Source organism: Dendropsophus ebraccatus, chromosome 1, assembly GCF_027789765.1.
Source record: "Dendropsophus ebraccatus isolate aDenEbr1 chromosome 1, aDenEbr1.pat, whole genome shotgun sequence".
Taxonomy (NCBI): Eukaryota; Metazoa; Chordata; class Amphibia; order Anura; family Hylidae; genus Dendropsophus; species Dendropsophus ebraccatus.
The window spans coordinates 39,610,821-39,638,329 of NC_091454.1; the positions used below are offsets into that span (position 1 = coordinate 39,610,821).

General features: G+C 43.1%; 1 protein-coding gene across 1 annotated transcript; it reads left to right on the forward strand.

The window, feature by feature from the left end:
- Window positions 1-19,899: 19,899 nt before the first annotated feature.
- CCNG1 (cyclin G1) lies at window positions 19,900-27,223 on the forward strand. Its single transcript, XM_069954106.1, has 6 exons — window positions 19,900-20,095; window positions 22,930-23,193; window positions 23,825-24,078; window positions 25,347-25,425; window positions 26,822-26,920; window positions 27,020-27,223. Exons 2-6 carry the CDS (start codon window positions 22,930-22,932, stop codon window positions 27,209-27,211), a joined length of 888 nt encoding a protein of 295 aa, XP_069810207.1. The 5' UTR covers window positions 19,900-20,095; the 3' UTR covers window positions 27,212-27,223.
- Window positions 27,224-27,509: the final 286 nt, after the last annotated feature.

The following is a 27,509-nucleotide window of genomic DNA, read 5'->3' on the forward strand; positions in this document are numbered from 1 at the left end:
TTTACATTTATAGACTCTCAGAAAAGAAGTCTTAGATATCTGTACAGACATAAGAATAATAATGACCTCTTTACTAAAACTATGGAGGACATATATTAAGTCCAGCGTTTTTTACGCCGGACTTAAAAATGTCCCCGCGTCTCCGGCACTACGGGGATTTATGTAGAGGGGAACTGCCTCTACATAAATCCGGTGCGCACGGCCGAAAACCTACGCCAGCTGAGGACGAGTAGGTTTTCGGCGGATCTTTTGGCGGAACGGATGGTGAATCGCGCAGACACTGAGTCCGCATCCTCCACACCCCTCCCCGCACCCCGGCGTACTCGGCGGAAAGTGCCGATTTGCAAATATTTTTTGCAAATTGGCCATTTGCAAATAAAATAATGCACAAATCGGCACTTTCAGCCGAAAATCATTCGTACGTCGGATGATACATGTCCCCCTAAGTGTTTATATAGATGGGAAGCAGATCTGGGGATTCAATTCTCTGATACAGAATGGTCAAACACCTTTACAAACCATTCATTAAATGTTTAAATGCGCAGCACATGCAGAATCAGCATATAAAACACTAACGCAATGGTATTTCACAGAATAGCTAGAATATACGAAGGAGCTACGGATCTGTGTTAGCGAAATTGTGGGGGTAAGGGAGACCTTTTTCATGTTTTGTGGTCATGTCCAAAAATTACAACATACTGGGAACAAGGTCTACAGCTACTTAACACAGTGATACAATCTACAGTGTTGGCTGGGTTCACACTACGTATATCTCAGTCAGTATTGTCATCCTCATATTGCAACCAAAACCAGGAGTGGATTAAAAACACAGAAAGGATCTGTTCACACAATGTTGAAATTGAGTGGATGGCCGCCATATAACAGTAAATAACTGCCATTATTTCAATATAACAGCCGTTGTTTTAAAATAACAGCAAATATTTGCCATTAAATGGCGGCCATCCACTCAATTTCAACATTGTGTGAACAGATCCTTTCTGTGTTTGCAACCAGTTTTGGTTGCAATATGAGGACCACAATACTGACTGAAATATACGTAGTGTGAACCCAGCCTTATGGTGCATTTACACAGACAGATTTATCTGACAGATCTTTGAAGCCCAAACCCGGAACAGACTATAAACAGAGATCAGGTCATTAAGGAAAGACTGGGATCTATCCTCTTTTCAAATCCATTCCTGGCTTTGGCTTCCAAAATCTGTCAAATAAATCTTTCTGTGTAAACACACCCTTACATAGTCCACAACATACTTTATTATAGTTTCTCAATAGTAATCATTTTCCTTTACAGCATAGACAACTAATTTGCTTATTCTATATTCATATTAAGGTTTGTAAGGATCTTCTCGGGGGATGGTGTGTTTGGACACAGTTCACAGCAGACTTGGCTTTTTAAAATAACAGCTTGGCGTTTATTGGCAGCATAAAAAGTCCAGAAAACATAAGTACAACAACACCGTGCTTTTTAAGAACAAAACAAAACAAAAAGGTCTCGCCCGTCTAGGCACTTACTAACAAGCAGGTCACCTGTCTGACACTTCAATCCGCGGTATCGCACGGTATGAATAAGCCCCAGCAGCGGCAGTATTCTTTCCAGCTCCCAGCAAACACAGCATACAGGCTGTTCACTCCTGGCTGAGAGCCATCACCTGCATCTCTGTGTAGCTCTTACCTTCTCAGGCTGATTGCTCACCTGATGGCAAAACCCAAACTGGATCGGGGGAGGGAATGGCAAGTCCCACTACCAAAACCTACCTGCCATTCCATGTAAATCCAGGCCCGGTAAAAATAAATAATAACTCAGCAGCATAGCACTGCTGAGCAACAGATCCCTCCTGGACTTACCATCTCACCGTGCGCATCAACCTAGGTGAGATGTACACCCCCTCGAACACATCTCCTGTGACCTGTCTACAGGTTATATTACCCAGATATTGGAAATCTCCTGTAGTCCCAGATATACAAAAACTCATTGACTATCTTAGTGCGGTGCTACACATTTATTAAGTAAATAATATATAATAGTTATACAACTTTGTAATATGTGTTAAGAAAGTAAATGGCCCCCTTCCGTGTGTTCACCCCACCCCTGGAAGTGTGGTGCATTATAATTACATGATCGCTGTCAACCCCGGCCGCCATCTTGGGTCGAACGCGTCATCTTCAGGAGGCCAGCTGGACCGCTCCAGCCCTCCCTCATGCCGGCCCCCCTCCAGTGCGTCATCAGCTGTTCAACCTCTGATTTCTAGAGACCGAAGAGAGTCATGATTAGTACAAGGATTACATTTAAGGCACCTTCAAGGCCCTCATGTTTCGAGAAAATATACATGAGTAACTACTGTTTTCCCCATCAACATGACAGCACCATGGAGAGAGTACCAGAGAAAGAAACACATTAAGGTGGGACAATGGCCTGTAGGACCTTCCAACCAAAAGCAACACCCAAGGAATCTGTAAGATCTAATCTGAAGTGACAGGAGAAAGTGTGGGGTAAAGACAAAACCGCTGCTCTGCAAATTTGAGAAATAGAGGCATCACTCCTTTCCGCCCAAGAGGTAGCTAGTGCTCGGGTGGAGTGGGCTCTAAGTCTAATGGGAGGAGATACTCCCCCTGCAGAGTAGCATGAGCAAATACTCTGCCTTATCCATCTAGCGATTGTGCCACTGCTTCCTTACATCCTTTGTTCGGTCCGGAGAACTGGACAAATAAGGATCTAGATTTTCTGAATTGTGTGATAACCTCCAAATATTGAATATTGTTTTTTTGACATCAAGACAATGAAATTCCCTTTCCCAAACATTGGCCGGATTATCACAAAATGATGGTAAGACTATATCCTGGGACTTATGTAAATCGGTTACTACTTTTGGCAAAAAGCAGGATCGGATTTGAAAACTATTCTGTCTAAAAGAATTTTAGTTTTTACTTTCCTAGCAGAGGTTACTGCAACCAGAAGAGCTGTTTTGAGTGTTAAGTTCTGTTAAATGTTTGTTAGAGGCTCGAAAGGAGCGTCTGTCATGCCTAAGAACTAAATTTAGATCCCACGGGGGAACAGTGCTGCAAACTCTTGTGGAAAATCATGATCCATGGATGACATGCTATCTGCTGGTTGTATAAGGCTCCTTAGGCTGATGCATGAACCCTTTTTAGAGAAAGTCCAGAATCTGAGCGATATTGGGCCTATGGAGGTCTGTACTGCTGGAGCCCAAAAAAGGGAAAAAACTGCCAAACTCTGAAATAAATCTTGTATGTTACCGGCTTTCTGCTTTTCTGTAGTGTGGAAATTACCGCGTCAGAAAGTCTGTGAGTCTTTAGTATCATCCGTTCAAAAGCCAGGCCGTCAGGTGCAGCTGCTTCACACTTGGATGTAAGATGGGCACCTGTAAAAGAAGATCTTCCCGATCTGGGAGCACCCAAGGATCTGTTACTGACATCTTCCTGAGAGAAGAGAACCACGCTCTGCGAGGCCAGAAGGGCGCAGTTAGGATGAGCCTGGCTTTGTCCTGTCTGGCTTTCTTTAGCACTCTGGGGATTAGTGCCAGTGGAGGGAAGGCGTACATGAGGCTCCATGAACAGTGGTGAGCTAGTGTGTCTATTCCTAGGGGCCGGTCTACTGAGGATAGTGAAAGAAAAAGTCTCACTTGCCTGTTTTGTCTGGTCGCAAATAGTCTATGTCCGGCATTCCCCATAGGTCTGCTATCATCTGAAAAATTTCCGGGTTGAGCTGCCACTCTCCTTGATGCAAATGATTGCGGCTGTGGAAATCCGCCCTTGTGTTCAGGATCCCCTTTAGGTAAACTGCGGACAGACTTAATAGGTTGCTTTCTGCAAACGAAAAAATATAAAAATATTAAGTAGTCCATGACTTTAAGTTGTACCCCGCCTATTAATTTTTACATCTTTATGGACAATATGATCCTTTGCTGCTAGTAACGCATGATAAACTGCAGCTAGTTCTTTCTGGTTAGAAGAAAAATAGACTTTCCTCTCAGACCAAGGACCTTGAAAGTTGTTATGGTCTAGATGGGCACCCCAACCCCAGGGACTGGCATCAGTGGTAATAGTCTTCAGGGATTCTGTGACCCAGCTTAACCCTGAGGATAGATTAGATTTATTGTATCTTCCCGCTTTAAAATCTTCTCTTCTGGCAAATAGGATCTTTGGGTCACTGAGTCCAAGATTATCCCTAGAAATTTCTTCCGTGTGGCGGGCAAAAGGGAAGATTTTTCCTGGTTCACAATCCATTCTAGTTTTTCGAGAATTAATAGATTCCTCTTAAGCATTATATTCAGTTTCTCGCTGGTCTCTGCTACCAGAAGAAAGTCGTCCAGATACTGGATGAATAGCCCCTCCTCCTCTCTTATGTGGGCTGCCATCTCCATGCCAAAAGGCAAGGCTCTGAACTATAGATGCAGAAGAGAGTTGCTCACATAAATAGCTATCCTTAGGTATTTCTAAAAGTCCTGATGGATTGGCACATACAGATAAGCGTCTTTTAGATCTATCAATGCCATGAAACAGTTGTGGTATAGAAGATTCACTGTGCTCTTTAGAGTCTCCATTTTGAATCTCTCGTATTTTAGGAAGCAGTTTAATGGTTTTAGATTTATAATCACCCTGTAGGATTTGTCTGTTTTTCGAACCAAAAACAGAGTTGAGTAGAAGCCTTGTGATTCCTCCATCTTTGGCACTGGTATGAGGACTTCCTTTTCCATGAATGCTAAAACCTCCGCTTCTAACAACTGCTGACCTCTTTCTCCTGACTTTTTGTGATCATGAAACGAGTGGGTGGAAGAGACAGAAAATCTAGACGTACGCCTCCGCGGATGGACTGAAGCAGATCTGCTCCCAAGCCAGATCTGCACCCCACTTGAAGCCTGGTGTCACTGGGAGGAAGGCTTTTTTGAGGTGTCATTTTTTTGGGAAAACATGTAACCTCTGGCTTTTCCCTTAGCTTTGCCTGAGGTTTCTGCCCCTTTTCTCTGGAATCCTCTCTTACCCTTGCTCTGAAAGGACTGGTACTGACTCCTTTGAGAAGTATAGGGGAACCCTTTCCTCTATCAGCCTCTTTATCAAGAAGGTCATCTAGAAAGGAACCAAAAAGAAAATTGCCTTTGCATGGTATAGCACATAACTTAGCTTTTGATGCAGGGTCTCTTGACCAGTTTTTTAGCCATAAGGTTCTTCTGGACGAATTAGATAAGGCCGCTGATCGTGTTGAAAAACGCAAGGCATCCGTTGATGCATCCGCTAGGTAGGCATCAGATTTCTTTAATTAGGGTAAAGATGTCAAATGTTTTTCCCCCGATTCACCAGACTGTTAATCTTGTTCCAGCTGGGTAAGCCACACCATCATGGATCTTACTACACAGGTACTGGCAATATTGGGTTTGAAGGAACTTGTAGAAGCCTCTTAAGATCTTTTTAAAAAGCTATCTGCTTTTTTATCCATCGGATCCTTAAAGGTTCCTAAATCCTCAAAGGGTAGGGAATAGAGATGAGCGAACCGGGTTCGGGTTCGAGTCCATCCAAACCCGAATGTTCAGTATTTGATTAGCTGGGGCTGCTGAAGTTGGATAAAGCTCTAAGGTTGTCTGGAAAACATGGATACAGCCAATAACTATATCCTATTTTTTCCACATAGCCTTAGGCCTTTATCCATCTTCAGCAGCCACCGCTAATCAAATGCCGAAAGTTCGGGTTCGGGTGGACTCGAGCATGCTCCAGGTTCGCTCATCTCTAGTAGGGAACCCTTCCTGGATATTTTTGCTGTAGATACATCAATACTGGGTGGCTTATCGCAGGAGGGATTTTCAGATTCATCAAAGGGATACTTTTTTTTTACTGCTCTGGGAACAAAATCTCTTTTCTCTGGCCTACTCCACTCTCTAGAAATGAGCGCTGAAATATTCTTGTACACAGGAAAAACTAAAGGTGGAGTCTGGTTGCTAGGGGCAACTTTACACCAGTTTGATAAATCTTCCCCTTATATCTTTTAAGGAATTCTGTATCTATACTCTGTATGCACAACTATCTGAGGAAGAAAGCTTATGCTTTTGAAACGCGTAATACTCTGTGCGTATTCTAAATAAACCTTTTAAATATTACCATCATCGTTTCTGTGATTCCTCTGAAGCAGCGCTGGCATCTAGGAGTTTGACGCACTTTTTTTCCGCTATTTGCCTGCACTTCTACGGGCCCCTTTGGGAGCATCCCGGTCTGTCTCTCCCAGCTAGCTGCAGCCCTGAAACACAGACGCCAAGTTGAAACAGGATACAGTACCCCATAAAGGGGTGATATGCAACAAGCCCAAGGGGCTTTAAGGTGAGCCTCCTTCTATTTTTCCATTACCCATTGGTACCTACGGTATCACACGAGGCGCCGCCTCCCGCCTTTCGCTTTTTTTCTTTATCCTATCTTTACACCAGTTTGATAAATCTTCCCCTTATATCTTTTAAGGAATTCTGTATCTCTGATTTAATAATATCCTTGACAGAAGAAATAATATTTTCCATAGATGGCACTTGGGCCGCAATCATCTTTGCAATACATTCTTTACAAGTGTGCTTGCTATAATCCGATTTTAGTCTTTCTTTGCACAGCCTGCACTCTCTATGTTTAGAAGACTAGATCGCCGCTGGTTTACTGGGCCTATTCCACGGCCCTATGATCGTTGAGCAAGGGCTTTAGGGACATCGTTACCGATGTCCTTGCAGCATACATTACCTGTCAGGTCTGCTCCTCCGCTCTGTCTTCCTCCCCGGGTCCCGCGCGCTCTGGCTTCACAATGGCCTGTCAGCTGACAGGTCACTCAGCCAATCACAGGCCGCTGCGGTCCCGGCCTGTGATTGGCTGAGCGCTCCGTCAGCTGACAGGCCATTCTGAAGCTAAAGCGCACGGGACCCGGGGAGGAAGACAGAGCGGAGGAGAAGACCTGCAGGTAATGTATGCTGCTGCTTCTCAAATCGTCAGTCGCCCGCCGTGCACCGCTATTCCACCGTAGCGATGCGCGGTGGGGGAACGATGATTTTAGGTCTGGCCCTAAATGAACGATCAGCCGATGACACGAATGTGCCCGATTCGGCCGATTATTGTTCCTGTGGAATAGGGCCCTAAGAGCCTCTGTACTCCAGGCCTCCCGTCAGGGACAGGAAACCACTGAGGTTGAAAGGAGGGCCTAATCTTTTTATACTCCAGGTTTCCTGTCCCCGGGGGCGGGGTCCCTCTCTCCATGGTGCCGTCATGTTGATGGGAAATTCATTGTTTACCAAAAATATGTTTCAGATATGTGCAAAATATGTGCAAAACATGTGTATTGTTAATTAAACAATCAGTCAATTAAAGTGCAAAGCTAAAGTGCAATATCAGCATCTCAAAATTACAAAAAAAACGCATAAAGTGAAAAAACGCATAGTGTCAATGAGGAGGGGAAAAAAAGGAAATTAAGGGGAAGATTTCATCCATTTCATCTACTTCATCATGAACATCCATGTAATACTATATAATCCACCTGCATAATGATATATGTTATTGGTCAGGGATTTCAGCATATGCGATAGAACAATGATATTAACCTCTTAAGGACCGGCTAATTTTCGTTTTCGCATTTTCGTTTTTTCCTCCTTGGGTATTTAAGCCCATAGCAGTTGTATTTTTACACCTACAGACCCATATGAGCCCTTATTTTTTGCGTCCCTAATTGTACTTTGCAATGACAGGCTGAATTTTTGCATAAAATATGCTATGAAACCAGAAAAAATTATATGCGCGGTGAAATTGAAAAAAAAACACAATTTTTTTTCTTTTGGACGGCTGTGTTTTTACGCTGTGTGTCCTATAGAAAAACGGACATGTTATATATGTTCCTCAAGTCGGTACGATTAAAATGATATGCAACTTGTATAACTTTTATATTAATTGATGGCTTGTAAAAAATGAAAACCTTTTACAGAAAAAAAATGTTGCTTAAAGTCGCTCTATTCCCATGCTTATAGCGCTTTTATCCTTTGGTCTATTGGGCTGTGTGATGTGTCATTTTTGGCGCCATGATCTGTACTTTCTATCGGTACCTTGATCGCTTTTTATTACAATTTTTCTGGATTTGATGCAACCAAAAATGCGCAATATGGCACTTTGGAATTTTTTTACGCTTACGGCGTTTACTGTATATTTCGGGTAATAATGCATGCGGCGATACCAAACATGTTTTTTTATTTTTATTTATTTATAAAATGGGAAAAGGGGGGTGATTTGGACTTTTATTAGGGGAGGGGGTTATTTTTTAATAAAAACACTTTATTCTTTTTTCACGAACAGTAATAAGAAGCCCCCTGGAGGACTTCTGTATACACAGCACTGATCTCCAATTGAGATCAATGTTGTGTATATAATAGAGCACTGATCCATCAGATCGGTGCTCTATTATAATGGTCTGCAGCAAACCATCTACATAGATTGCCGAGCCGTGATCAGCGTCATTCCGACGCTGAGCCCCGGCCGGCTCTCTTGAACAGATCTCCCCTCCGCGATCGCATCGCTACGGGGAGATCCCCCACTAGATACCAGGGAAAGGGGCCTGTCAGCTTTGACAGCTGCATTTGAATAGTTAATTAGCCGGCCGCGGCAGCTAATACCCACGGTCCCTGGCTGCACATAGCAACCTGGGACCGCGGGCTACAGAGAGGGCTCATGCCGGGAGCCCTCTCTGCTTCCCCTTAACGGCCGCATGACGGGTATACCCGTCATGCGTCGTTAAGGGGTTAATACTACCTCAGGGCTTGCCACTGTTTGGTTTTTCTCTTTTTTAATGAATTGTTTTAATATATGTATTTAATAAAGATGTAAACCCTTTTTGCTACTTAAAATCAGCAGTTTTCCTTTTTTGGTAATTATGTCTACATTCTGTAAAGAACTATAAACAAAAATGGTTAAACAAACTCCCATATTATTTGCCTAGTTGTTAAGCTATTCATCAGAAATGACCTATCATCATACTTACCTGATATAACATTGTACCGACTCACATTTACTTAGTCGCAAGAGGGTAGCCACTGTTGAGACTTACAATAAAGTAACAAATAACAATTTTTTGTTAACCCTTTGAGGACCAAGCCCAAAATGACCAAGTGGACCGCACAAATTTTCATTTTTGTGTTTTGGGTTTTTCCTCCTCCCCTTCTAAGAGCTCTAGCACTTTCATTTTTCAATCTACATGTGAGGCCTTGTTTTTTTTAGGAGTAGGTGTACTATGAAATTGCGCTTTTATTCTACCATAACATGTTTGACAGAACCCCCAAAATATTATTTATGAAAATATAAATTGGTGAAATTGGAAAAAAGAATGTCAGTCTGAACACAACCACATGCAGGTTTACACATATTTCCTAATGTTATTAGCAATGTCTCCTGAAAGTTATGTGTGTGGGCATCCTGCCTGCTGCAGCCCATTCATTCCTCCTAGGCTACAGCCCTGTACTGTTACTGAGGGAACTACAGGTCCCAGCATGCATTGTGTCTATGTGTGGCATAGTCCATAGTCTGTACACCCCTATCCACCCTCCATCCCTATGTGCCCCCCGTATAGTAATACTCCCCTATCCACCCCTCCCCTGTGTAGTCATACACCCCTATCTGCCCCCGCTGTATAGCAATAAACCCCTATCTGCCCCCCTGTATAGCAATAAACCCCAATCCACCCCCTCCCTGTATAGCAATAAACCCCTATCCACACCCCCCCTGTATAGCAATAAACCCCTATCCACCCCTATCTGCCCCCCCTGTATAGCAATACACCCCTATCTGCCCCCTGTATAGTCATACACCCCTATCCGACAGTAGACTAAATGGCACACCCTTTAGTTGCTACTCAGTGAGTTACTTTTTCAGTTTTTTTAATCAAAATATCACCCATTAGGCATGGCAAGTGGGTGTGGTTTGCAAAAAGGGGCTGGTCATAATTATCGTTCAATTAGATTGTAAATTTTTCATATTTCCTTACATGAAAAAAAAATGAAAAACGTACAACTAAAAAAAATAACAAATTCAGTTTTAACACTTAAATTTTTTTTTACTTTGTGACACATTCCCTTTTAGGCCTTATTACACATAGCAATTATCGTTTAAAGATTCGCTACAACCTTTTGTAGCAAACGATTCTGAGGTTATTACATTCACTGATTACTGCCATGAACAATCGTTTTTTGTTGTTATATGGTTATTATGGTTATATAATCATTCTTCAGGACAACTCACACAACATGTTATTACATTATTACACCAAGAGATATGCGAATGAACGGTGAACTATCAACAATAATTTTTCAACATGTTGAAAGATAAAAATGAACAATTTTTCATTTGTTGTTTGATCGTTGGGTGTTATTACACGGGCAGATAATAACCTATTTTCAATCGTTAGTGAATATTTAAACGATAATTGCCCCATGTAATAGGACCTTAACAAGTTGATAGACTGTGCCAAAACAATGCTTTGAACTAAAGTGCCCTGCTTCATGATGATCAAGCAACATGGGCTTATACACTTTGTGCCAGGCTACTATGCTAAAAGCCCTTGAACCATTGCTGATATAATTTTTGAACATCTGCATTGCCTTCGGTCTCATCTACCCTGAAGAAGGGCATCAGTAGCCTGGAACAGTCTGTGAAGTAGCCAAGAACAAAAGAAGAAAACCAGGCCCTTTCCATCTCATATTGTTATTGTCTATTTTAAAAATAAAACAGTTCCCCAATAAAGATCCAGAAGAAAAGTCAGACAGTTTTCCTTATTCAGTGGGAATGGTGTTTATGAAATATTGATTTTTCCCAGGTGACTGAGGATCGGGCTAATGCTACAAGATCCAATTTCTGAAGATGAAAAATCCTGGTGCCTGGTTGGAAAATGTATCTTAAAAAATTATATTTTTTGTTACAATCTTTTTTTTAAAAAAAATTAATTTTGTAATCAACATTATTGGCACCCCTTTATAATAATGAAAAAATCTGGCAATTAAAAAAAAACATGGACATACTATTTATACTTACCATCTCTCCTGATGCCATCTCAGTTTTAATTTCTCACCATTCTTCGGCGCTTCCTGTTTCTTCTGCCTGGGAGTGTTAAATGACTGACAGCTTGTTTAGCCAATCGGAGCTGAGTGAGCTGTGAGTCACCTGACAACGTAGAAAAGGGGGGCTAACCAAACTTGACACCGCTAGTTAGGCAAGCCTTCCTTTATTAGTGACGACATCGACATACGATGGCGCTGGCAGAAGATCCTGCGGTCAACAAGAATCAGGTAGGTACGACTTTATTACACTTTAACATTTGGCAACAAAAGGCCGCAGAGTTTATTTATGTTTACACAGTACAAAGAATAAATACCATAAATAGAATAAATAATTTAATAAATACTCAATAACTTAAGTCAGAAAACTCATCAATCCCAAATCAGAAAACAACTGTCCTCCCAGAGTGAACTGGGAGACCGCCCATCAAACAAACACCGCAACAGCTAGGGGCGGGAGGGTGTCTTCACAAATTGACTGCGCAGCTTACTCTTCTTTCTTCTTTCCACAGCTCCAGACCCACTGATGCCAAGGCCAGAATCTCACAGATTTATACAGCTCCTCCAAGCCCGCCGGAACCTCCAGAACCAATCATCTTTGTTGCTCCAGGGAAAATCTGCCTAACAACAGCCCTAAAAAAGAAAACTTCCAGAAAGGTAAGTACCATTTCGCCCTACCACAGGTGGGAGCGGACTAAACCACTTACCTGACCATTACACTAACACACAAGGGGGTAACATGGGGGGGGTTCCTACCACCAACAGACTCCCACAGTAATAATTGACCTAATAGTACCCAGCAACAGGATCCATGACCGCTCATGCTCCCCTTTCACATGCGTTTCAGGGGGCCCTTTCATGGGCTTCAATGTCACACCCTTCTCCCCCTAAGGGTGTGTTTATTTATGTTTACACAGTACAAAGAATAAATACCTTAAATAGAATAATTTAATAAATACTCTATAACTTAAGTCAGAAAACTCATCAATCCCAAATCAGTAAACAACTGTCCTCCCAACTGTGAACTGGGAGACCACCACCAGGCAGTTCAGCCAAGGGTTGGCCTGGCACAGCCAACACCGCAGCCCTCTCAATGATGGTTTGGAGACCCAAATTGAAGATGTCCAAGCACACATCTGAGAGATGGACACCATCCCTCAGATAGAGCCCGGCCACAAACCCCTCCAAGTCAATGTGCCTATAACTGAAGCCATTTACCATAGGTAAAAACTTAATAACCCCTCTGTTTATGCCCCTCCAAATTTTGTCCAGGAAAAAAAGATTCCTTGGAGGACCAGACTAGCAGTGGCACTATCTCAGAGAAGCACAAAATAGCATAGGGGAAAATAGAACTAAACGATAAGAACACGGACTTAATGTCCGCCAATAGTGGGACTGTACGAATCTTACCAATATCATTCCCCATATGTAACACTATAATATCAGGTATACCCCAGTCAGCTGGCAAAGTAACCAATAAGTCCAGAACCTGGCTTACCCTAAGGCGTCCCACTCCGTTCCATTTAATCTCACAATTGAAGAAATCCAGACCCAGATTCGCAGTGTAGGAGCGAACAGCAGCTCTACGCTGGGCCTAGACTATAAATGAATGTCCAATAAGCCAGACATTTGTTCGAGGACCTAGAATAAATTAAATGCACAAATTAGGACGAATGTATAGTTTAAAGTGATCAGATGACCATCTTCCCAGAGACTTAATAACATCCCTAGACAAGCCCAAGTTAGCCGCCTCTGTAGCTGTCCCAATTCTGAAACTGAGGGGAATAACCAGCCCCATCTAACCCCAAGACCCGCAAAACCTTACTTAACACCGCTTTAAATTGAGAACTAGTAGGAATGAAATAAAGGTAAATAAAAAAATAAACATGTTTGCTATCACCGCGTGCGTAATCGCCCAAACTATTAATTAATCACATTCCTGATCTCGTACGGTAAACGGCGTCAGCGCAAAAAAATCCCAAAGTGCAAAATTGCGCATTTTTGGTTGCATCAAATCCAGAAAAAATGTAATAAAAAGCGATCAAAAAGTCGTATATGCGCAATCAAGGTACCGATAGAAAGTAAACATCATGGCGCAAAAAATAACACCTGACACAGCCCCATAGACCAAAGGATAAAAGCGCTATAAGCCTGGGAATGGAGCGATTTTAAGGAACGTATATTTGTTAACAATGGTTTGAATTTTTCACAGGCCATCAGGTACAAGAAAAGTTATACATGTTATATATATCGTTTTAATTGTAACAACTTGAGGAACATGCATAACAAGTCAGTTTCACAACAGGGCGAATGGCGTAAAAACACATTCCCCCCCAAAAAAAAGAAATGCGTTTTTTTTTTTTTCAATTTCACCACACTTTGAATTTTTTTTCTGGTTTCGTCGTATACTTTATGCATTCAGCCTGTCAAATTCAGCCTGTCATTGCAAAGTACAATTAGTGATGCAAAAAATAAGGGCTCATGTGGGTCTGTAGGTGTAAAAATGCAAGTGCTATGGCCTTTTAAGCACAAGGAGGAAAAAACGAAAACACAAAAACGAAAATTAGCCTGGTCCCGAAGGGGTTAAGTAAACACCCAACAGCTGGACTGGACAAAACTGCGAACCCTCCACCGCATAAATGCGGACCACCGCCCCTCTACCTTGCTGGTCTGTTTTGGACTTTCGGACCACCAACAACATAGAGGAATCCTGAAAGTGTAAGTCTGACAATAAAAGAGGAGGAACATCCAATTTGCTCTGCGCCACTAACTCCCTAAGCCGAAAAGCCCCAAAAAATGAACAGGCAAAAGTCTGCCCGGAAAAAAGCCACATCAAAATCTGAGCTACACACCTCCTGACAGGCCAACAACATACGTTGTAACAGACTATAAGTGATAGGCCTCCTGCTATCAGGAAGAGACACCTGCCTGCGGTAACCCTTAAGCAGCTGTCTCACCTGGAGCCAGGAACCGAGGGGTTTAATGTTGTACCATTTCTGGATAAAGGACATGCCCGCCACTGTCTTGGAGACGTGGCTGGCGGATAAACCCTCCTCCAGAAGCCTAGAAACAAAATGTAAAGCCGGAGCGAGATGACCTGAGAAATACTCCACACCCTGAGAAGCACAAAAGGCCAGACACCGATGCCAAGAAGACGAATAGCTCTTCCAAGTCTTTTCCGCCATCGACTGCCGGAAATAGCGCAAAGTCACTCCCACACTAGGTCCCAAAGGTGGCCCGAGCAGTCGACTCTCATGGCATCTGTCTCTGGAATCAGCAACCGGAAACGGTCGAACTGTCCTCGAGAAGGAGAATCAGCAATAACATTAGAATAGCCAGGGACATATTTGGCCCTCATCCACACATTTAACTGAAAACATAACAAAACTAGATGTCTCAACAATTTAGTAACAGGATCAGAGGAGGAGGATAAACAATTATCTGCAAAAAGAACACCCTTATTATCAGTATGCACTAAGATCCTATGATTATGAAACTCTGAACCCCAAACAACCAATGCAACGACAACAGGGAACAATTCTAACAGGACGATATTAGTAGTCAACCCCCTATCAACCTATGACTGGGGCCAATGGCCTGAGTAAAATGCACCAAAACCAAACGAACCAGCCGAGTCAGTATAAACCCCCAATACTGACAAATCCACAAACTCAGATTGCCATATTGAATGGCCATTAAAGTCCCACTAAAAGTCAAGCCACAATCTCAAATCATCCTTCAATAAACGAGAAAGTCTGATGTGAGAGTGTGGTGCGCACAACCCCCTAGTATCTAAGTACAGGCGTCTAACAAAAACTCTACCCATAGGTATAACTTTGGAAGCAAAGATCAACAAACCTAATAATGCCTGCAATTCCCACAACTTGACCTTCTTGCTACCCCAAAACGCAGTGAGCAACCCGCAGGCCCTATCTATTTCTTCCCTACCGAATCAATCTCTATCCCTAAAAATTCTAACGAGGTTACAGGTCTTTTTGCCTGCCAAAGGAACCCCGAACTCCTGGCACACAAAAAAAAAATGAGACAGCAACTGGGCGCAGTCCTCAGAGCCGACCAGACCTACAAACAGAAAATCATCTAGGTAATGTAATATACCTCCGACTGGACAGCCCGAGCAGGAATGTAGAAAAGACCTCAAAATAATAACACGATAAGGAGAATCCCATCGGTAATGCCTTATCAAAATAAAAGCTACCCCCAAACTGGAAACCCAATGAGTTAAAACCCTCACTATGCACGGGGAGCATTCTAAAATCAGATTCGATATCGGCCTTGGCCATAAGAGCACCAGGACCAGCAACCCGCAGTAGATCAAGGCCAAATCAATAGATACATAATTGACCCTCGCCTCATCCACAGCTACCTCATCATTTAAAGGGGTAGTGCTGCGTTTCAAAATTATTCACTAAATAACACACATTACAAAGTTATACAACCTGATTCGTGTCGACCCCCGTCCGCCATCTTAAGAAAATGATGTCTTCTTCGAGAGGCCGGCCGAACCGCTCCATCCGTCCCTCATGCCGGCCCCCCTATACCGCATCATTAGCTGCTCAGCCGCGATTGGCTGAGCATAACTGTGCTTTGTAATGTGTGTTATTTAGTGACTAATTTTGCAACGCCGCACTACCCCTTTAATGATGCTTTCAAGGGATAAGAGAGATGGTGGATGAGGCAATAGGTACCCGCCTCCCGCTTGGGGACCAAGTCTAATGGGGATGAGCGAAAATTAGTTAAAGGAGAGGAGGCGAACGGACCTTCCACTCTCCCCTCAGCAATTTCCTTGTCAATTTTTGCCTGCACTAGCTTCCTGTTACAATTAACTGACTTCAGGTTATCAACCCAACTACAACCAACCCCTTTAGGTCAAAGCCAATTTTCGTTTTTGCACTTTTGCTTTTTCCACTTTATGTTTAAAAGGCCATAGCACTTGCATTTTTTAACCTAGAGACGTATATGAGCACTTATTTTTTGTGAAACCAATTGTATTTTGCAATGACAGGCATTATTTTTCCATAACATATGCTGCGAAACCGGAAAAAAATCATGCGCTGTCAAATTGAAAAAAAAAAAAAAAAAAAGGAATTTGTTTTGATTTCGGGGAGTTTTGCATTTACGCCAATCGCCCTATGGTAAAACTGACTTGTTATGCATGTTCCTCAAATCGTTACAATTACAACGATATGTAACATGTATAACTTTTATATTATCTGATGGTCTGTAAAAAATTCAAACCATTGTTAACATATATATGTTCCTTAAAATCGCTCTATTCCCATGCTTATAGCGCTTTTATCCTTTGGTCTATGGGGCTGTATGAGGTGTCATTTTTTGCGCCATGATGCGTTCTTTCTATCGGTACCTTGATTGCGCATATACGACTTTTTGATCACTTTTTATTACATTTTTCTGGATTTGATGCGACCAAAAATGCGCAATTTTGCACTTTGGAAATTTTTTGCGCTTACGCCGTTTACCGTGCGAGATCAGGAATGTGATTAATTAATAGTTCGGGCGATTACGCGGCGATACCAAACATATTTGTTTATTTATTTATTTATTTATATTTATAAAATGGGAAAAGGGATTTGGACTTTTAATAGGGGAGGGTATTTTTTATTATTAAAAAATCATTTTTATGTTTATTTTTACTGTAACTAGAAGCCCCCCTGGGGAACTTGTATATAGACAGCACTGATCTCTCATAAAGATCAATGCTGTGTATATACACAGCAAAGATCGATAAGATCGGTCATGGATTGCTATGGCCTGCTGCAGGCCATAGCAATCTATTGCCGAGCCGGGATCAGTGTCATTCCGACGCTGAGGCCCGGCACGGGCAGAAGAACGGATCTCCCCCCCGTGATCGCATCGCAGGGGGAGTTCCGTCCCACTAGACACCAGGGACGTGAGGTCTGAAGCCTCTAAGTTCAGCTGTCAGGTTTGACAGCTGCACTTAGAGGCTTAATTAGCCGGTGCGGCAACGGGACCCGCGCCGGCTAATAGAGGCACTGCCCGGCTGCACATGTCAGCCGGGATCAGTGCTGTTCAGAGCTCTGAACACCCCCCGCGGCACCATGAGGTATCAGATACGTCATGGGTCGCTAAGGGGTTAAACTCTGGTACAAAGAAACCCACAGCAAAACCTTTCCTAAGTAGTTCGGCCTTCTGCTGGTCTGGGTAAAGACTTAACCAGCCCATCATATTTTCCAAACTCACCGGACTCCAGGCTCTTGCAAACCGCCTCTCTTTTGGAGGCGGGTTGCTGACCTGTCTGCTGAGCCTTCTTAAAGCAGCGGGAGGCTGGGTGACCACTGCTGAAGTGTTTGTATTTACACTAACATCACACTTAAGGCCCTATTTCACGGAACGAATATCGGCCGTATTCGTCCGTGGTCGGCTAATTGTTGCAGTCGCTTGTTTTTCAACATGTTGAAAAACAAGCGACTGATACAGCAGCGATCTGTTGCAGTCGCTCCGTTGAATAGGAGCATCGGCAGAAGATGCTGCTGTATCCTATGGGCTGCCCGGACGATCAACGATCACTCCCGGAGTCTCCCCCCCCCCCCCCCCCGCAGCTCCCCGCCGCCCCTCCCGCACTCACCCGCTCGCTGCAGCCGCGTTGAATAGCGGGAACGAGGAGCAAACGAGCACTGAGAGCGTTTGCTCCTCTAGACGACCTGTGGAATACGGGCTTAACACACAAGGGGGTGTACTTAACACACAAGGGGGTGGTTCCTACCACCAACAGACTCCCACAGTAATAATTGACCTAATAGTACCCAGCAAGATGGGGGGCAACAGGGGGGGGGGGGTCCATGACCGCCCATGCTGCCCCTTCACATGCGTTTCAGGGGGCCCTTTTTAATAGTGTAATAAAAGACAACGATCAGCCGACATGCAGGATGTTGGCTGATTGTTGTCTTTCAGCATGTAGAAAAATCAACGATTACGATAGCAGCGACATGCTGTTGTCGATCCGTGTAATAGCGCCGGCAGCTAGTGGGGAACGAGGAGCAAGCAAGCGCTGACCTGACACCTGCCTAAAACCTTTGCACAGTACTGTGTATAAAGCAGAGATGCAAGATTTAAGATCAGTTATATCCAAGTGTCTATTGGCCAATATCACATTTCAGTTTCAAATCAACTGGTACCAGAAAGTTCTGAAGTCTTCTAGCAGTGTATTCTTTCCAGTCTGACACAGTGCTCACTGCTGCCACCTCTGTTCATGTCAGGAACTGTCCAGAGCAGTAAAAAGTCCAATCAAAAACCTCCTCTGCCTCGTGGCCGGAACCTAATTGCCCCCGTTGTGGTGCTGAGGAGGCACATTTATTACATATGATGTGGGGATGTGTACAGTTGGAGGGTTTCTGGAAGGGGGTTGTGGAGACTGTGAGGAGGGCTTACTCGGTGAGCCTCTCTTTTGATCCCAGGGTGTGTATACTGGGGATCCTGGAATTCCCAGATGCGGACGAGCATACTCTCATTGCGGTGCAGAGAATGCTTTACCAAGCCCGTAAGGTTATAGCGGCCCATTGGATACAGCGTGTCCCACCCACCAAACAGGAATACATACAGAAAATGAATAACACCCTGAGGCTAGAGCATGCTGTATATATCAAAAGGAAGTGCTCTCAAAAATTTGAGAAAATATGGGGAAGATGGGTGGACACCCCGGGCCTCCCTTCTAGGGCGCTGTTGCAGAGTTGTAGACTGCCACCACTCCCCCCCAAGTAATGTCCTAAATTAATATGTATGTACAGTCATAGATGTGACATGCATATGTATGGAGTCTCTCCACGAAGGCCCCGGACAAAATGGTGAGACAGAGCTATTTTGTTTCCAATCTACTTATTCAAATGGTGGTCATTTAATTTATACACGTAAGGTTTAGATTCAGCACATTATTTTATATACTGTCATCTGTATACCAACTTTCTCTATTACTGTCGCCTCCTGCGTGAGGAACTACACAGTATTGGTTTGTTTCTTTTTCTCCAATGCTTGTCAATGTTTTTAAGTGTTTTGTCGCTTGTTTTTTGTGCTTAACTGTTTATAACAGAAAAAACTTTTAATAAAAAATATCTGATTTAAAAAAAAAAAACCTCCTCTGCCCTCCAGACTAGAAAATATTCACCACTTTCTGCAGGACATACAGCAGCTGATAAGTACTGGAAGACTTGATATTTTTTAATAGAAGTAAATTACACATCTCTGGCACCAGTTGATTTCAAAGATTATTATTATTATTATTTTTTTTTATTTTTTTTATTTTTTTACTGAACTACCCCTTTACTGTAGATTAACAGTTTAATTGATAAAGATCAATCAGGGAAATGTCACCACTGGAAGGTAATAATATTTATTAACTTCTTGATAATTCGGAGGTAGGAAGAAGGTTGCCCATCCATTCTCATTGGTTGTAGCTAAAACTTTTGACAGTGAGGAGCGACAATCTCACAGTTTTTTAAATATTTTTGGGGAAATTCATTAAAACGGACATCTGAGGCTATTAAGATATAGAAACTGATTTTCTCGTCAACTTTGAATGTCAAATGTAGATGAGTTTTCCCACCGAGGACACAATGATACATGTACTATAGAATAGTATAAAAGTACAGCACATTATGAATGTTATTATGGAAAATCACCAGCAGGTGGCGTGCTCCATCAAGTCATTCAGAATGTGTGAAATGACTTTGCTGCACAGCGGACCAATAGCCAAGGACAGGGGGCTGGCTTTATGCCTCGTTATATAAAGGGCTGTCATGGGACTGTCCTTTAGTCAGCTGAGTAAAGGAGTGCTGGAGAAGGGGAAATCATTTCTTGGGGTGGGGAAGCTTAATTCATCGTCCTGTTCTGTACATGAATGAAGTTCTTCGAGGCTACATTACGCCGAGATAAGAGAACAAGCAACGTTTGCCAAGACAAGATAGTAAAAGAAACTTCTGTAACTTCTTAAGACAACCACCTCCCGCACCCCATAAAAGGTAAGTCACAGGGTTAAATACATTTTGGGGTTATTTAGGTGAGGACAACCAAATGCATTCTGCACTGCTTCATGAGTTCAGCTCTTGGGGATTTCATTGATGTGAAAAAAATTGTAGTTTGCAGTAGGATATATAAGTGAATCGATCCCCTGGGTATGAGTGGGTTAACAGATTCTCCTATTGTGTTATATGAAAGAATTAAACGTCTTTTAATCCAGCTGCTCAGTATACAAAACTACATACACTAGGGTTACATAACAATAGGTATACTCTTTTAGGTCGCAAGCTCTTGTTGGCACATGTATAGTTGTGAGAGACAATCGTAACTTAAGTAAGCTAAACCACTAGATCTTCAAATGCTATTCGGTGTCTGTACCAGAAGTGCTCGGTGTAAAACGTAGAATTATAATAACGTTTTATGAGATAAAACATTTGCTGCTTAGGCCTTCTCTATAGATTTCCTATGGGGAGGACAAGTCTAGGCTTGTTCTCTGAGAGGGGAGTTTCAGGCCACCCAGTGGGAGGACCAGTATCGACGTCATCAGAACCTGCTATAGTGTGTAGGTCTGGTGGGCGGCTCCGGGTGACATAATACAGTCTGTGGGGAGGGGGCCATGAACATGGAGGAGGGGGGCTGGGCGCTAGCTTTTGATACCAGTGTCAGCAGCAGCTGCTTTTCATGCTTTGCTGCTCTTCAATAGGGCTGGCTGTGACATTTCGTACTTGAAGGCCTCTGAGCCAGTAAGAGGAAATGTGAAGCCTGTCTGCACAGGGAGCTCTGCGGCAGAGGAGGACATGATCCTTGCACAGCCTATCAAGGAGTCTTGGAAGGCTGGCATCAAGCCATGGTTCTGATATATCAGAATAATTTACTATAATCGAGTTTTTTTCCCCAGAAATAGAAGATCACCACTGTTGTTAGTAGACAGGACAAGAGTAATGTGCACAAATCAGGGTCATTTACACAGAGTTATAGCAGTTTAAGGCTAGGGATACATAGAGATTCCTAGTCGTGAGACCAAGAACCACTGTCTGGTCATGCAACAAGTGGTCGCGACTTTTGTAGTAACAGAAAATGTATCCAGGATAAATTTTCTGCGACTGCAAAGACGTGGCCACTCGTGGCACAACCGTTTACTTGGACAAGAGGCTGGATGACACAACAGGCCACATGACTAAAATGGGTAGCTCTACCCTTGGATAAACCAATAGGCACCTGATATGATGTGCGGACGATCTAGTAGATCAGCGTTCAGTTAGGTGGCCTTGTATATGGCTCAATTGTAGTGCGGCAAGGGTCCTACACTACATCACGGTCGGCCCTATAATGCCTGCACCAAAGATGCGATCAGCTGATCATCAAGTGTTTTCTCATTCATCAGGTTATCTCTGGGTCTTTAGCTTTAGATTAAAGGGGTTATCCAGTGCTACAAAAACATGGCCAATTTCTTCCAGAGACAGCCCCACTCAGTTCCATTGAAGTGAATGGAGCTTAATTGCAAACTGCACCTGAACTGGAAACAAGAGTCCTGGTGTCTCTGAAAGAAAGTGGCCATGTTTTTGTAGCACTGGATAACCCCTTTAAGGTCCCCATGCACTTATACTGATGTTGGCCATACTGGTGTTGGTCGTACGAAAAGGTTATGTGTATGGGGAAGGTGGGAGACATACCTGTTAACCGAACAATTTCTCATTAAGGGTGCCTTCACACCTACCGTATCGCAGTAGAAAATCCGCTGCAGATCCGCAGTAGATTTAACTAAATGAATGAACACAGCATTAAATACGCACTGTCAAATCCGCTGCGGATCCGCAGCAGATTTGTAAGTGCGGATTTAGTGCTGTGTTCATTCATTTAGTTAAATCTGCTGCGGATCCGCAGCGGATTTTCTACTGCGATACGGTAGGTGTGAAGGCACCCTTAAAGGTGTATAGGAACCCTCAGGCAGCAAGTGAGCAGTCAATTCTTTAGGTTTATGCCTTGGAACAGAGAAAAAATCCAGTGTATGGATCCAACTTCATGACAACTGTGTCAGATTATCTTCAAAGCAGCAGATTTAATGGGATGTTCCCAGTATATAGTGGTTAATTTCTACCAAAAGTGGTCCAAGAAAGGATTAGCAGTGAATCAGCTACAGGGTCATGGACACCCAAGGCTCCCTTATGCACTTTGGAGGCAAAGGCTACAGTGTCACACAGAAGAGCTACCGTGGCACAAAATGTGGCACAAAATGGCAAGAAAGTTAATGCTGGCCATTACAGAAAGGTATTAGAATATACATTGCATGACGCGGTATATGGGCCTGCATAGTCATCAGAGTCACCATTGTGACCCCTGTCCAAGGCAGAAGGTGCTTAGATTGGGCAACTAAACAGCAGAACTGAACTATAAAGCAATGGAAGAGGATGGTCTGACCTGATGAATAATATTATATCTTATATCATTTGGTTGTGTGAGTTTCTTACCAGGGGAAGAGGGGAGAACAGGGTACACAATGGGAACAAAGCAAGCTGATAAAGATTGCTAGAAACTTTGAGAACTTTGGGTCCTGGCATTCATGTGAATAGTACTGTGAATGTGTTCAGGAATGGTTTGAAGAACTAGAAGAAAAATATCAAACCAGCTGCACTGAATGGCTCCATAGATTTATAATTCAGTCCATCTAGTGCAGCTGGACGGAGATCACGGCCAGCCGGAGATTACAGCTCCTATCTGTATAAGTAATTCTTCTCCTTTTCCACCATTGCCCTGGAGAAGGCAGCTGCTCTTGAGTGATTTAGTTGAACATACAACTAGAAGACTGCTGAGTCTAACATCACTTCTTGCTTTTCAGATGATTGACACGCTTGTAACATCAGAAGCTCAGGACCTTCTTTACCAGCTGAACTCACTCTTGGAGCAGGAGCTGAAATGCCAGCCAAAAGCTTGTGGTTTGCGTTTGATTGAAACTGCTCACGACAATGGCCTCCGGATGACTGCCAGACTTCGCGACTTTGAAGTGAAAGATTTGCTTAGCTTAACTCAGTTCTTCGGTTTCAGTACAGAAACCTTCTCATTAGCTGTGAACCTCTTGGACCGGTTTTTAGCCAAAATGAAGGTAGGTGACCCATTCTTGATCTGATTATACAAAAGTTGCTTTGGGCTTGGCTCAGAATCGACATATCTGGGTCATTTCAGTTATGATGGCAGCCAATATTTTCATAGAAACTGGGCGGGGACTAGGTGACTAGGTTAGGCTCATCCCTGGACTAAGACTGGGGCGCTGTTAGGGCCCTATTACACGGGACGATTTAAACGATAATTGTTCTGTGTAATTGCACGCAACGATTGAACAAATGGTTCATATGTCGTTGATTTAGATCTGAATCTAAAATTATCATTAATCGTTCGCTGTAATTCCACATTCGTTCGCTCAAGTTCCGGATTTTTTCACTAATCGTTCAGTGTAATTGCACATTGTTCATTGTTTTGCTGGGATCAGAAGGAATAAATGATCATAGTAACCATCGCAATAACGATCGTAACTAACGACTATCGTTCTGTGTAATATGGTAAACGATTTCAGGTTCAGGATCTCAATTGCGATCGTTTATTGTTAATCGTTAAAAATTGCTCTGTGTAACAGGACCCTTAGTCTACTCTATTATGTAACATGTATCTTTGATTTCTATATTATACTTATTTTTATAGCTGCAAATACTTAAGGAATCTTTTTCCTCTTACTTCAGGTACAACCAAAACATCTAGGCTGCGTCGGCCTAACATGCTTCTACTTAGCTGTAAAAACCACAGAAGAAGAAAGAAACGTGCCCCTGGCAACAGATTTGATCCGAATAAGTCAGTACAAGTTCACAGTGTGTGACATGATGCGGATGGAAAAGATAGTATTGGAAAAGTTGGGCTGGAAAGTGAAAACTACAACCGCTTATCACCTCTTACAACTTTACCATTCCCTTGTTATCGAGAACTTATCAAACGAAAGGTAAAAATACCATACCAAAAATTCATATTGAGATAACATAATAAAAGTAAAGACATTTTGTAAATATATTGCGTCGCTTGTACAGATCCTGAGTTATAGCTGGTATGATAACACAGAGCTGCATTCACAATTCTGCTGGTTGGTGCTGGAACCAGATTAAAGTCTGTTGACAGACGAGTCCCTAAGAGCTTTGCTGAGCTCCGATAATGCCGGGCTCTGTTCTGCATTGCATGCTGGGAGACAGTGAGACAGCAGAAAATGTCAGCTCAGAAACATACAGAGACTCTGCTGTAGATGACAATGGGCTGTCAGAGATATCAGTGTAATAAACATGAAACATAGTAATAAGTAAGCAGATCTCTGGGGGTGCAGCGTTAGCATATTGGGCATTTTACATACTCCTAGACTGTGTTGTGGAACACACGCTACCCTGTTTCTCCAAAAATAAGGTTTTATATGATTTTGGCTAGGGTTTATTTAATTGTAGGTCTTATTTTTGAAAAGACAGGATATGCCCCTCTATATGATAATTAGCCACCATACTGTATGTCCCATTGTTGTTAGGCTCCTGTACTGTAAGTTCCCCTGTTATTAGGCCTCCATACAGTGTCTTTGTAGTTTTTCCTCCCAAACTGTATACATCCCCCCCCTGAAGGTAGTCCCCATACTTTATACCTCCCCCTCCTCCCTGTAGTTCTTCAAAATACTGTATACATCCCCCTGTTGCAGTTCTTTTCGAGACAGTATACACGCCCCTCTGCAGTAAGGCCCCCATACTGCATTTGCTCCCCCATACTGTATACATTCCCCCTCTGCAATAAGGCCCCCCATACTATAGTTGTTCCCCCATACTGTATACATTCCCCCTCTGCAGGTAGTCCCATACTTTATGCCTCCCTCTTCCTCTGTAGTTGGCCCATGTACCCTCCATCCCCCCATATTCAGTGTCCCCTACCGTGCATCTCCTTACCCCTCCTGCCTCCCCTGCACCTTGTGTTGAGCAGAAGGGGGCGGAGCATTAGAAGTCTGGCACTGATTGGCTGATGCTCATCCCCCCTGTATTAGGGATCTGATCAGCTGACTGTAACTAGCGCTAGATTTCCGTATGTAGCAGTTAGTGATATTTGCCACAATTTAATAAGAACACAATTAGAGCGCTATGGTGGCGCTATACAAATAAATATTATTATTAGATTATTATTAGAGTTTACTATGTACATGTTCAGTTACTGTAACATATTACTTACTTATATCTATCCTTTTCTTAGGCAAAAGCTGTTTACATTGGAACGTCTAGAAACAAACCTTAAGGCCTGTCACTGTAAGCTTGGCTTCTCTAAAGCAAAGGTGAGTCAAGGGGTAGATGCTGTGATCCTGCATGCTTGGCTGTACTATCGATAGGGTTACCAAGACTCATTCCCACTTAGAGTGATGTTTTGCTAGCATATAGTATGACTTTATGATCGGCGTGGGCTTCATTTCTGGGACACCGCAATCCTGGGAATCAGCACTTCAGTCCCTTCAGCCCGTTCCCTGCAAAGTGACATCCATGGAAATTGCAGCTTTGTTTAAGTGACTAGAGATGGCTTCAGTTCTCATTGCAGTGCAGGACAAAAAACAGTGAAGGAGGCCGCCGTTTCTTTTTTCTCAGGACTGGTCAGACCCCTTAGCAGTCATATTGATAGCAAATCCTAATGAAATTTGTCAATTGGGACTACCTATTTAATACACTGGGATATCATGACCACTTTGTATTTGGTTGAACTGAAATCTGTGTCATCACGATTTAGGTTCCCTTCACACGTCCGGAAAAACCACCCGGATTTCCTATCAGGAAATCCTGACAGATCTCCGGACGCATAGACTTTCATTGGACACGAATTCCGGAAGGGTGTCCGTTTCGGAAAATAGGACCGGATTTTTTAGAACCGGTCCTATTTTCGTCCGGAAATCTGGCCCAGACGCTATAGAAGTGTATGGGATTGCACATCAGGAAAGCATCCGGAGTTCCACTCACCCGGACCACCTTCCGCCACTGCCCTCGGTCTGCCCCGGCCTCCTGCTGCCTCTTCCTCCACTCCCTGGACCCCCCCTGACCCGCTGGAAACGTCTCCCCCGCCCGCGGCAACCCCCGGCCACTCGCAGCACCCAGTCCAACCCTATAACGACCCTGCTGTCAGGCCATGATGGGAGTTGTACTTCTGCAGCCTGTGGCCATCCAGGTTGCAGAAGTACAACTCCCATCATGACCTGCAACCTTGGTGGCCATAGACTGCAGAAGTACAGCTTCCATCATGACCTGTCAGCCGGGCATGATGGGAGTTGTACTTCTGCAAGCTGTGACCATCCAGTTTGAAGAAATACATCTCTGATCGTGTCCTATTTTTCTTCTGATCAGGAAATCCTGAAGGTTTTTCCTGATGGTTTCCTGAAGGTAAAAACGGATTACTGTCAGGAAATCCTGATATTTTCCTGATGACATTTAAGGTCTCCTGATCAGGATTTCCTGACAGTAAAAACTGACACGGACGTGTTCACACTGGTTAGGTGCAGTTCAGTCAGGTTTCCTTAGTAGCATAGTTGGCTGCGTCATGCTGAAATCTAATGGAACTTTTGTTAGTTAATACAATCCATTAAGTGTATTAAAACACAAAGCCCAATACATAAACACCCCCTACTACAAGGTATGGGCTTTCCTCTGTGTAGTTACAATGTCTTACAGAAATTCCCTTCTTTTTCTTAGCCCTCTGTCTTGGCATTGTCTATACTGGCGGTTGAGATACAAGAACAAAAGCTGCTTGAATTGACAGATGCAATAGAAAGTCTACAGAAACATTCCAAGGTAAGGAGGCCTTTTATTTACCATAGTAGTTTCAAGAAAAAAGTAGTTTACAGAAAGGTTCATCCTGCAATGATAATATGGACCTTGCCTTATTTCCAGATCAGCGGCAGAGACCTGTTCTGCTGGAAAGAATTTGTATCAAAGTGCCTTGCAGAATATTCTTCAAGCAAATGTTCAAAGCCAAATGTTCAAAAGCTTAAATGGATTGTATCAGGCCGCACAGCGAGACAGCTGAAGCACAGCTACTACCGAATAGCACATCTTCCCACAATTCCGGAATCGGGTTTCTAAATCTAATAAAGGTAATTCTTGTTCATCACCTGTAATTGTGTTATACAGGATTGTAAGATAAAAGAGAATGAGACAGAATCTGCACAGAACTGCAGCACTTCAGGGGTGTGTGAATTGTGACATAATAGTTTTGGCCAATGTTGTATTAGTGTAAGTACTTTTTTTCATCTGTAGTATATGTAAACCCAAGGCCATTTTTTTAAAGAAAGGACCCAGGTGCATATACCATACTTACCTGTCCTGATGCCCTGCCGCTCCGACAGCTCCTTGTACTCTTCACTTCTCCCTGCCAGGGGTG